Source organism: Natator depressus, chromosome 12 (genome assembly GCF_965152275.1).
Source record: "Natator depressus isolate rNatDep1 chromosome 12, rNatDep2.hap1, whole genome shotgun sequence".
Taxonomy (NCBI): Eukaryota; Metazoa; Chordata; order Testudines; family Cheloniidae; genus Natator; species Natator depressus.
The window spans coordinates 34,534,005-34,546,963 of record NC_134245.1 but is presented as its reverse complement, the minus strand read 5'-3'; the positions used below and the strand labels follow the sequence as shown (position 1 = coordinate 34,546,963).

General features: G+C 39.0%; 1 protein-coding gene across 1 annotated transcript in view; it reads right to left on the bottom strand.

The window, feature by feature from the left end:
• Positions 1 to 12,959, bottom strand: part of CDH13 (cadherin 13) — a 758,666-nt gene that overhangs the window by 23,453 nt on the left and 722,254 nt on the right. The window contains exons 12-13 of the mRNA XM_074968836.1: positions 2,672 to 2,905; positions 474 to 692 (exon numbers count right to left, since the gene is read on the bottom strand). Coding sequence (XP_074824937.1) covers positions 474 to 692; positions 2,672 to 2,905 — 453 coding nt within the window. The remainder of the gene's footprint in view (positions 1 to 473; positions 693 to 2,671; positions 2,906 to 12,959) is intronic.

Sequence of the window (12,959 nt, the reverse complement as noted above, 5' to 3'; positions counted from 1 at the left end):
GCGGGGGAATAGATTGAAGCAGACACGACTCATTTTCATAGTGACCCACAACAGCTATGGTTACAAGAACACGTTTAATCTCCTGTTTCTGTTTTTGAATTGAATTCAGGCAGGGAGAGACGAAGGAAAATGAGTCACAAATCTGTTACTACTGCCCATGCTTCTAAGTTTATAATATCTCAGCTTTGATTTTCTTTGATTCTCCTTAAAACTCTTCCTGTATTTGAAATCACCTGCTGATCTGACAACCTGGCATTTTCTACCCTTTTTCTGCCTACAGAATTTTTTTTTCCCCATTCATAGATATTTTCTCAAAATATTCAGATGTCACACTGTGGACTTTTAGATCACTATACAAATTAACTTCTGCTCCCGTGGGTAGGTTTTCTTATGAAGAAACACAAAAGATTCACTTCCAAGAACTTAGATAAATAATGCTTCACTGTTATTACTTGGAGTTTAAGAAAACTTACAAAATAAACTGAAGAATGAAAAGAGAAGGATTAGGATCATGCTGATATGAAGGGCATCGGCTGCACTGCAGTCCATTTTGGATTTCTTGCAGGAACACACTTGTACTTTCAGTTCGGTATTGTTAGTCAGAGGTGGTTTTCCGGAATCTGTCACCAAGATTGGGATGTTGTAATTGGCCTTCTTCAGGTTTTGAAGCAGGCTGACCTGGGCATGAGTGTCTGCAAAGAATAAGGAGGTAACAATTAGGCAGCCACGGGGAGGGCGGGGCGGTGGGGGTTGTGGGGGTGGAGGTGTGGGAATAAAAAGGCACCAGTACGCCACACCACACATGCCACATGAAAATCTAGGGGGAAATCAGAGCACTCTACATAACTAGGCTGGAAGGATTTGTTGGTAAACGTCCAATTCACAAACCCACAAAAAATTATTTCCATCAACAGTAATCAAAATTCACAGATAGGCACAGTAAGAAAGTGCTTCTTGAGAATTTATGAGTTTAATATAAGGATATTTACTTTGTACATTTTGACAGGTGATGTGTTTTAACTATTATAAAAAGCTTTATTTACTTTTCTAATCTCAACATCTATTGTCATTAAATAACCATTGTCTGACACCCCCTCCCCTTAATTTTGTGCAACTGTGAACATTTAAATAGATAAAAGTAAAAAAAAAGTGCTTAAAACTAAACATGACATTATCAGTCAAAATTCTAAAAAAATAGAAATGGAATTCTTCCGAGCCTATATATAACTGATTACGAAATGGTATTCAATCAACAACTCGGTCATAGGAATTCTTCCTCTTTGGCAGGAATGTAATTTCCCCCGGCTCTTTCTGCAATCCCCATAAAAAAAATGGATTTTCAAGAGTTTATTTAGTTTAAAACTATGATTTGTCCGGCTGAAGCAGGATGTGGGGCTGTTGTAACTTATCAATACTCTATGTGACCTGGTTTGTGGCACAGTTTCTGTATGGCTATATTGAATCATTGGGATGTTTCCTGTAAGCATACGTTGGTTGAGTTTAATAGCAAGGCTGTTAGGAAGCAAGCAGGAAGACCACACAACGGCTCCAGATAAACAACCTGATAAACACATCAGCAGGCATGAAGAGACAATGACTGAACTATTAGTTGTGAAGATACTGTTTGCAGGCTCCACCCAAGTTACAGGACTTGTTTTGCCAGTGCTGGAAGCCAATAGTCCAAAAGGATTTTAAAAGGCAGTTGAGAGGTGGGGGCAGTTGTCAGGGAGCTGTTCCTGGAGAACAGACAGCCACAGACAACCCGCTAGGAGATCTGAAGAAGCTAGGCCTTCTCCCAGGGGGATGGTAAGCCTTGGGTAAGACAGACATACATGTAGACCTCTTATTGTTTTAAAATCCTTTTTCTCTTATGTTACGCATTGTTCCAGCTATATTAACCACTGGCCACAGGCTCCCAAAGGGCGGAACCACAGGTATCCAAACCCGTTGGCACCTGCTGGAGGTAAGGCCGAGACTTGGTGTAAGAGTGGGAGAATTGCGGGATTCCACCCTGGAAAGATAAGGGCACAAAGCCTACCACCTGCTGAGCTTCATTCAGACAGGCCAGAGAAGGGGTCAGAGGAGCAGCTAGTCTGTAACCATGAAGGCCTACTACCTAAAATAATAGCACTTAAGGAGCTCAGAGGAGCACACAGGGAAGTCAATGGGGGGATTCCCTCATCCTACTTAACTGATTTTCTAAAAAGGAGCTATGGGGAAGTAGACAGTAGGCAGGTCCATGGCTCTGTATGTCCTAAGCAGTGGCCAAAGGAGTTGCTCATTGGTATGTGGGGGAGTATGCCGAAACCTCTTATAATGTACTGACCCCAAGGCAATTGGGCTCAGAGTGCTCCCCACCGGGGTGGAGATGGGCAGGAGGGAAAAGGAATGGCCCCATGCCACCCATCACAATGGGTTGTGCATTAAGAGTCACTGCAGTTTGTCATTCTGGGCTTTGGATCAGGCCTTAAAGGCACAATCTACTCATAAGTGATCTGTTCTAATCATCCAAAGCGCATAGGAGTACATGAGTGATAGTACACCTATCACATTATTATGCTCCTTGGTCTCAGATAGAACTTATAGGAAGAAGGTTCAGAAGGGCAGTTAGGGAGAGGGAGAGACAGTCCGAAAGAATGAAGGTATAAGAAAAACAAATTAAAAGACTTACTGTTGATCTTGGCGATTTTCCACACTTTATCTGGGCCAGACTGTTTATTCAGTTCAAACTTGAATGGATCCGTGTTAGGGTGAAGGTCCTTATCCGATGCCCCCAAGATCACAACCCTGAGATCTTTTGCGTCATCACAGACTTTTGCCAATGTTGGATAAATGGTAGGGGCATTGTCATTGACATCTTCCAGAGTTATCTGTAAAGTTCCCGTGCCGGATGCAGGAGGGTTGCCTATGTGACAAACAAGCAAGTATTTATAAGCTTGAACTTTCGTAATACACGCTAGCCTCTAACAGGCACCCCTGGATGCTCACAAAAGGAGATCAGCGTCATTGACACAGTGCCCACTGCTTACCATCACAGGATGACCTTTGCCATTTTTTTTTAAACTCAAGGGTTACTTTTGCAAAGTTTTGATTTAGACACTATATTTTCCAAAGTCCAGTAAGTGTGATTCTCTACAGTAAAGAGAGTAAATCTAAGCAAACCTCTGTTCAGGACGACTCTGTGTAGTACAAAGTGGGGTCAAAATTATATTAGAGTCCAAGTCTAAATCTAGGGAGCAGCTTGCTGTACACAAAGTGAGCTGTAGCTCATGAAAGCTTATGCTTAAATAAATTGGTTAGTCTCTAAGGTGCCAGAAGTACTCCTTTTCTTTTTACAAACACACAGTAAGAGATAGTCCCTGCCCCAGAGAGAGTAGACTCTAAATAAACACGACCCTTAAAGAATGAGAGGAGAAATGGAGTCATGGAAAAGTAATCTGCCCAAGGTCACACAATAGGTCAGTGCTCAAGGTGGGAATAGTACTGAGGTCTCCTGAAACCCTGGTCACTGGACGACTTTGGTTAATTTAGTGGAGCTTAAATCTGCCAGATTGAGAGTTTGGGAGAATGAGCTCTTTTATTTGTCCAGAGATGTACAGAATGAGCAATGGCAGTTCAAACTTCCACAAATTATCTGCATGAGCCTTGACCTAGAGGAATCAACTTTAGGGGTGAGAGTGTTGTTTATTCAACATATCACCAGTACAAGCTTTAGCCTCTATTCTGTGACTGATGTACCACCTATGGTGATGGAAGCGTTTGAAATGTAGACATCTGCTCACAGGGATCAGGACTGAGCCAACCACCTCATTTTACAGAGGTCAATGAATAGCTGACAGATGATAATATGTTTCAGTCACTACTGATTGTGTGCCAAAGCTGAACCAGAGACTTACTGTCCTGGTTAAAAGTTCAGTATCTCCATACCAACCCTTTTGCCGTCCAGTTCTCCATGATAGCTGGTCACAAAGGTTTTTAAAAGTACATCTCTTCTTTCATAGGCTGTTATACCTAATAATAATTTCCCAATCTAAAGGAAACACTTCTTGAGATCCAGGTTTTCCTATTCATATCAGAAATCTACCATCCCCTTAGTAGCAAAAATCTGAGATTCCTAAAGTCCATTCATCTCAGAACTCTCTGAATATAAAAAGGAAGCAAGGGGGTATGTTTAGCCTCTGAATTGCTAGTGTGGTTCAGCAGGAAAAGTGGTACTCTAATGTATAATTAATCTGCATACAATAACTCAATCAACTTGGGAATCACTGATAGATTGTGACACTGCATTCTAAGGAAGAAAGTATTCACCCCATGGTCTGGATCTGACAGAACTGTAACTGTAACATAATGTGATTAGTCGTTATAATGACAAATGTTACTAATAGTGACACTTCATCTGTTTCAGACACATACATGCATAACAAAGGCAGAATTTTCATAGTTCCCTTCGGTTGCTTTTCCTCACTCTTTTGTCATGATGAGGGTTAGGGCTGAGTTCTTTTTAATTAAAAAGAAATTATTTTTCACTTTTTATTGGACTAATTGAATTTGCAGAAATATTCCAATACATTTTTTGTTCTTGATATATTATTAAGTAAAGTCATATGGCAGAATGGATGAAAAGACATTTGAGTATTTGAAAGATGATCGTAAAAGTCAGGCTTTCATGCACTTAATTAAACTGCTGTCTTTAATTTTGAATGCATTATTTCCACACTGGACTGATAATGTCTTGTGCATTGCCCTGCTTATCTTCCTCTGAAGTCAGTAATATTAAAATCTTCTTTTTGAAATTAAGAACCCAACAGCATTATGACTATACTGTTAATTGTTGAATGCAGATATAGCTACATTTGCTCCGCTTAGCTAGTTCTTCACTTTCTTCCTATGGCTTATGGACCAATCAACAATACACACAAAAAGAGAAAAAGAAAATTGCTTCTGTCCATTTCAATGATTTATTCTCAGACTGTTTTACTTGTAACTACTGTGACAAAATGTTTTGCTGATTTATAAAGACTTTCGAAAGAAGAATAGGCAAATGTCAAGGTCATAAATTGAAGCTTGTTAACAAGCATGCCATAAAAATGCAACAAAAAGCGAGTCAAAGTAAAATGGCTACAACACATCCATTGGAATTTTTATAAATTTTATAAATTTGATACTATTATGCCTTGGAAATAAGAACCATTCAAAACCCCATGATCTTTATTTGGCAATGAATTTGAACTAAAAGTCTCTCACTTGCATATTTTAATTCTAAAATAAGCCTTCTCTCAATCTGTATTGTAAAATGTTGTAGCTAGAGGAAGAATTAATGCATTAAACAGATTATAAAAGGCCAGTCCTACAAACCCTGGGGCAAGATTTGAAAAGCTCAGCTTCCATTTAGGCACCTAAATGAAGTAGCCTGTCCCACTGGGTGCTGAAAGCTTTGAACCTTTAGGTGCCTGATTGGGAGCTGTTGACTACAGAGATTTTTGGACAATCCTGCTCTGAATCACACAAGCTATATAACTGAACGTAATGGCACTATTCCATAAGTAATGGCTACTACTGTGTGTAAGAATTTGTGGATCGGGCTACAAAAGTTAGTTTAATTGTTTATGAAAGTGAAGAGAATAGCTATCAGATAGGGACATTACTAATATAAGGCCAAATCTTGAAGCCCTCATGAGTGATCTTCAATGAGACTAAAGATTATCCAAATTGAGTAAGGTTTGTGGGACTGGACCCTTCATTGGTAATAATATAAAGGTTTAGGAGAATATCAGATCATGCAGCAATGGGAAGTGTACGATGTACATTAGAACCAATAATGTCTTCATATCCTAACATTAGTTTACATTAGAAGATTCTGACAGCAGTTGTCACTGAGGCAATAGCTACTGCTGTTGTGAGATGCACCAGTCAGGAAATGGAATAGGTTGGGTAGTTATGTATCATACCTTGATGAGGTAGATAATATAATGTATGACTAGGCCCCCTGCCTGAGAGCTAGAGCCTACAATGAAAGGGGCCATTACAATAAGCAAATAGTGTAAAAAGGTATTCTTAGCGAAAATAAGTGATTTGAAAATGAACAGTCAGGGAATATGTTTTTTGGACTTATTTTTTGCTCTATCTTGCTACTGTATTCTAACTTAATACCATGCAGTATCATTTTAGTGCTTCTAGTCTAAAGCTGATTTTTAAAAAAAGTTATATTCAGCTACAGAAACCTTTTAGGTTAAAACTCAGCAAATAAGAATTTAGGTTTTAAACATGTAGGAATGAATTTGGAATCTGGCTTCCCATTTTAAAGCCAGTCAAGTAGTTGGATACCTACCAGACATCAGGTATGCCTGATACAAAATCACGGACATAGAATGGGAAGACATTTTTAATATCAGGTCATATATAAAATGGCACATTCACGCCCAGCCACTATCTTCAGATTGCTGGATGGCTGACCAATGTATTAATAGGAATGCAGAGTATTTTTTAAAAAGTTATTTTAGGGAAAACCTGGTCTCTGATTGGCTAAAGTACACAATAGCTCAGCTCACAAAGCCATTGTGATGGCAGCAGGGAATAAATAACGATATTGTCAGCAACCGTCACTCAACTGTGCCAACATCCATCAAAAATAGTAAATCTACATAAACAATTTTCTCTAATTGGAATGATGTTATTGTAATGCACCATTGTCACATGATCAGCGTCCCCTGCTTGGAAGACAAATGTTTTGGCTTGGCTTCGGTATTTATGTAGCAGGAGGGGATCATTATCCCACGATGAGATTCTATTCTTTTCATGGAATCATTTAAAAGGATACTGACAGAATAGAAATCTTATCACAAAATAAAATTCCTTTACTATCAATAAACCAAAAGGATTTTAAAATTCCAAGGGGTATTTTTTTTACACTTCTGCCTTTATTTTACTTGGGTTCATTTGGTGCGAAGCCAGCAAGACAGTTTCAGTTTCTTGTTGTTTGCGTTCTCTGGTTCTCGTGCAGAAATGCAATGCTGCTGTCTCTGGGCTTCCAGCATGGCAGGGCTATACTCAGATCAGAAAGAGCAGATGTTTGCTTGAAATATCATAAAAATGAATAAAAACATTTTGACTCTGATTTGGATTTGGATTCTGTTATCCTCACACTTATTCACTTTAAAAAAACAACAGCAAAACCTAAGTCTGGGACCTAAGCACACTATATGGGATTTTCAAAAGTGCCTAAGACAGTTAGAAGCCCATCTCCCACTTAAAGTCAACGAGAGTGAAGTACCTAATTCCCTAAGGAACTCTAGCCCAGACCCTCGAAGATATTTAGACATCTTTGAGCATTTGGACCCCGATGTCTGTATGAGAGCTAGGGCTGATTTATGGTTCTATATTCTAAGTATAATGGCTGCTATTACCAGAGGGTTACATAAGCATGTGAAATTCTGTTCCTTATAGTTTCAACTTCAAACCTTGTGACATTGTCTGAGTTCGTTTTGAATTTTGGGGTTTGTTTCAAGCAGAGACTAAAAGAAACCCCAAGGAACATACTACTGTGTGTCTGTGCTAAGCCTGTCGTTTTTAGGTCTCTGAAAGTGTTTGCACCAATGGCTGGAGGTGGACCAACCCTGCAGGTATGACAGAACCTATAAAGACTTGATTGCACGAAGACTTTCCCATTAAAATTTTCCACTATTGCTGGCACTAGTTGAGGTCCACTTGTAGCAACAGTGGGAGAACAGGTTTAGGCAAAGTGCTATTGACTTTTTAATTTCCATAATGTCTAGACCTGATAAGAATAGGGCTGGACAACATGGTCAAAAAGCCTGTAGCCACCTGAAGCCCTGCCTACCACAGAATTGCCAGCCTTGCTCTTAGCAATGAACCTGAGCCAATGGTTCATTGATGGAGCATTTTCAACCAAAAGGAAAATACTTCATAATACTTTACTCTCTTTCTTCCAGGCATCCCTTCCCCACCAATTGATAAGCCCTGGGACAAGCCCAAGGCAGCTGAGAGCTGCAGAGAAAAGTTTCCAGATGTGCAAATAACCCCAGAGTATGTCTGCCAAAGTTTCACAAGCATATCCAGAGCTTTGTAAATAAACAAATTTGAAATTTAAACTTAAGGCAAAGATGGAGTAAGCGTGAAGTTCAACTTGCATCTCTTATAGGCTGGGCTCTCTGGCTGGACTACATCTCCCATGAGGAACACAGCCTCCCCTTTGACCAGGTGGCATGGTTCATCATGGGAGTCACTTGTTTGTAGTGCATCATGGGAGATATAGCTCACACAGGGATCCTGGCCCAAATGGGAGAATGGGAGCCTCAGGTACCCGAACTACAAATCCCATGAGGCAATGTACCACTATAGGAAAATCCAGCTTAATCTTGTACAGACTTGAAATGAAACACTTCAGAATCAATTTTTTTCAGAACTTTTTACTCCAAGAAAAATTAAAATATTTCATTTTTTGTCCCAATTCGGGATGAAAACAAATGTTGAAATTTCAGAATATCCCATGGTTTGGAAATTCCAATATTTACTCAGCTCCAGTGTAACCAAATGAGACAAAAGCCAGGAAATTCAAAGTTATGGCTGAGAATGTGTTCTTTGCTAATTTGATATTGTCAGCTTAACTTTGACCTTGCTGAGTTTTGACAGTTTTTAACACACTTTGAATGCAATTTAAATGCACTTTTTCTTGTTTGGAATTATGCATTTACACAATGTTTTTAACTAGAGGATTTCAAAGCACTTTACTAAACTAACCAAACCAGTTTGGACAAAATAAGAACCTTTGCTCAGTTAACAAAGTGAATCAAACACAAACATTATTTTGTGTATTTCTGAAAACCAATGGGGGAAAAATAGAAAGAAAGAAAGAAACTAAATACATTTTATGTCATGCTGTATGGGCATTGGGCTAGATCCCAAGTGGTGTAACCATCAGTGGGATTGATATACAGGATATGGCCCAGAGAGTCTATATGTTAGACAATAGTATTGGGAATTAAAAGTGGAAAGATTTAAAAAATTAAATAAAAGGGAAATATGTATATTTATCAATACTTGATATCACATGAGAGGAGCAAGTTGTGCGGTGAAGACATCGGTACAATGCAAAAGGTATTTGACCATGTTACCATAGGCTTTGAAAGTTGGATGCAGCTATAAATAATATAATTTGTTTAGTGAGATAGCTGAGGAACAAAGAACAGATAATCAAGACATAACCAATTTAATGAGGAAAATACCAGACACACAAATCAGAAAATGTTAAGACTGGGAGACAAGTTAATTAATGAGACTGCATATTTTTGCTTAGATTTAAAAGCTTGTGACATTAAAGCACCAAATATATCAAATCTTCATTATTAGAGACATACATTTTATAGTCTACATTTTTGTCATTATAGGTATGGAACATTTTTCTAAGTCCCTTCAAAAAAAAATTTATCAGTGACAATTAGAATAAAAGAGAACTTTATTGCTGAATTATATTTCAAGCCCATCTCAGACCTGTGCTCTGGAACTGCTTATCAAATTCACTGTCATAAACGTACAGCTAAGGGTAGCCTAGAATTCCTCCTTACCTGTAAGGGGTTAAGAAGCTCAAATAGCCTGGTTGGCACCTGACCAACAGGACCAATGGGGAAAGAAGATACTTTCAAATCTTGGGAAGGGGAAAGGTTTAGTTTGTGCTCTTTGCTTTGTGTGTGGGGGTTCTCTCCTGGGACTGAGAGGGGCCAGACAGAAATCCATCTTCTCCAACCCATCCCAATCCAAGTCTCCAATATTGCAACCTATATAGGGTACAGATGTGGGGACCTGCATGAAAGACCCATGAAAGCTTATTTCTACCAGCTTAGGTTAAAAACTCCCCAGGCACAAATTCTCCCTTGTACCTTGGGTTTAAGTAATGCTGCCACCACCAAGTGATTTCACAAAGAACCAGGGAAAAGGATCACTTGGAGTTCCTCTTCCCCCAGCAATCCCCCCAAGCCCTTAAACCCCCTTTCCTGGGCAGGCTTGAGAATAATATCCTAACCAACTGGTTACAAAATGATTAAAGACCCAAAACCCTGGGTCTTGGAACAATGGAAAAATCAGTCAGGTTCTTAAAAGAAGGATTTTATTAAAAAGAAAGAAAGGTAAAGATCATCTCTGTAAAATCAGAATGGAAAATACTTTACAGGGTATTCAGACTCAAAACACAGAGGATTCTCCTCTGGACAAAACCTTAAAGTTACAGAAAAAAGGAATAAACCTCCCTCTTAGCACAGGGAAAATTCACAAGCAAAACAAAAGATAAACTGGTTTACCTATACTGGTTGCAATATTGGAGACTTGGATTGGGATGGGTTGGAGAAGAAGGATTTCTGTCTGGCCCCTCTCAGTCCCAAGAGAGAACCCCCACACAAAACAAAGAGCACAAACAAAACCTTCCCCCTTCCCAAGATTTGAAAGTATCTTCTTTCCCCATTGGTCCTGTTGGTCAGGTGCCAACCAGGCTATTTGAGCTTCTTAACCCCTTACAGGTAAGGAGGAATTCTAGGCTTCTCTTAGCTGTATGTTTATGACATTCCCAAAGAAACTTCAGCCACTTTGGAGGATCTGACTATTATACAGGTCTCTAAGCCATAGTGTTGCCTGAAGCCAGAACCATATCAGGAACAACAGAGCAGAAAGAGTCTCACATCACACTGACATTACAAATGGTAGAAAGACTTGTGAAGTTATTTCTTTTGATTGCATTATGTTTATAGGCCTATCAAGTGAATCCATTAGCTATGTTCTTTTGTGCCACCATGCAGAAATTACAAAGCCATTTAATTCTTAGGACAAAATTCTCTCCTCCCATTGCAATCAGTGAGAGCTATTAACACGCATCTGAGGGCAGAATCTGGCCTTTAAACACAGATTTTCTTTCAAGCCAACAGGCTTAATACTCAGCCACTCATTTAAGTTTCACCAACAATGATTTCTTTCTCAGAAATTAGAGTATTTCTATCACTTCCTTTAAAAAGTCTTTTTCACCCACAGTTTGCGTTAAACTGCCAACACAAGGCCAAATTCTGGACTCGGTTGCACTAATTTAATGCTGCTATAATTCTACTGAAGTCAACAGTTGTACTGATGTAAAACCAAAGTTTTGTACATCCCCAAGTGTTTGTTCACTTATAATAGTAAGAATTAACATTCTTCACATGTAAGCAGTAAAAACTGTAGTGATTTTGGAGTCAATAATTCTCAGGACAATTAACTTTCCATCACCCTGTCACGAATAAAGTTACTAAAAGCTGAAGTATACCTCTTTAAACATCTATGGATGAGATTCTTATCTCAGTTATACCAGCGTAACTGAAGGCAGTAGGGTTACTTGGATTTACACCCAAGTAACTCAGGCATGGTCTACACTGAGGAGTGGGGAAGGGAAGATCGATCTAAGTTATGCAACTCCAGCTATCTGAATAACATAGCTGAAGTTGACCTACTTATATCTACTCACCACAGTGTGTTCACTACGGTGAGTCGACTGCTGACGCTCCCCTGTCGACTCTACCTGCGCCTCTCGCTCCGGTGGAGTACTGGAGTCGACGGGAGAGCACTCGGCGGTCGATTAGATGCGATAAATTGACTAGACGCGATAAATCGACCCGCGCTGGATCTATCACTGCCTGCCGATCCGGCAGGTAGTATAGACATACCCCAAGAGTACAAGATAAGCCTGAGTTGGGCTCTTTGACTTGGACTTTACACCAACTCACTTGTGTATTCTTAGCTTCAGCTTTGCCTGAAAGGGAGGGTTTTGGAAGGGCTTACAAGCACCACAATATAAGCTCCCTGGATTGCTTTAATATATTCCTCTTGTTTAACTTAATATTTTCAAGAAGGGAAGAGAACAGAAGAATGAAAGAAACACTTCAAAAGTCCCAGAAGTGTTCGGTGTGAGCCACGCAGTCACACAGTGTAACCTTTGGATGGGCTAAGTAGCACATTTTCTCTGAAAATAGGATACTGCAAATTCTGTTTTTGAAAATAACATTTTGAAACCTGCTGTAGGACTAAATGACTTTGAAAGTTTACGTCAAACATTCTAACTTTCCTCTTGCTGCAAAATTCTTTACCAGCCTCTCTCATCAATATTCAGCTAAACCCTGCACGATACGAACAAGAGATTCTCTGCAAGCTGTTTCTCTAAACAGGAAATGTGTGCAGGTCAGGTGGTTTGGCACTGACCTACCTGATCTGCAGGCACGAATCCAGTTCACGGGCAAATTCTGTTATTGCCATATGCAGGCTCATATCTACAAATAACCCACTGAAGCCAAGAGGACTTTCTGAGAAGCAACTCTTCACAAATAAAGGTATCAAATCTGGCCACATTGGAAAATCTGGCCCATAAATGCAATCCTCTGTCATTTTGCAAAGAATAGCTCCCAAGGTCTCAATTAACAAGAATTCATTTTTTGTTTTTTTGTTACATTTCTCTGGTACACAGATATATTCTTCCATGATATATGGAAATAAACAGCCCATAAAAGTTATAATCCTTTATTCATTCCAATATTCTAAGCAGATCATATTTTTGAGTAATTATATTTCAGAAGAGCAAAGCTCTGTCAGCATATCAAGTTGCTACTGACATATGCATCCGTCTTAAATATTGTTTTCAGCAATTTAATTTCTTTTTCTAATCACCAGTCCATGGTGACAAATTTAAATAATATTTTGTGTGCAATTTATATTTTATTGAAATTTAAAATGGCAAGAAAAGGACAAGTATTAAATTTATTTTCTCTTCTCAATTAATACAGCAATTAAGATAAGAGGTGTAAAACTGGCTTAATTGGTTGCCATAGCAACTAATAGTCTTATTTCTTCCAAAATAACATGTTTTAGGTGGAATCAATTGGTGGTAATTTAATTATATACATCATGAAGCAAGAAGACAGATTAAGATACATGTA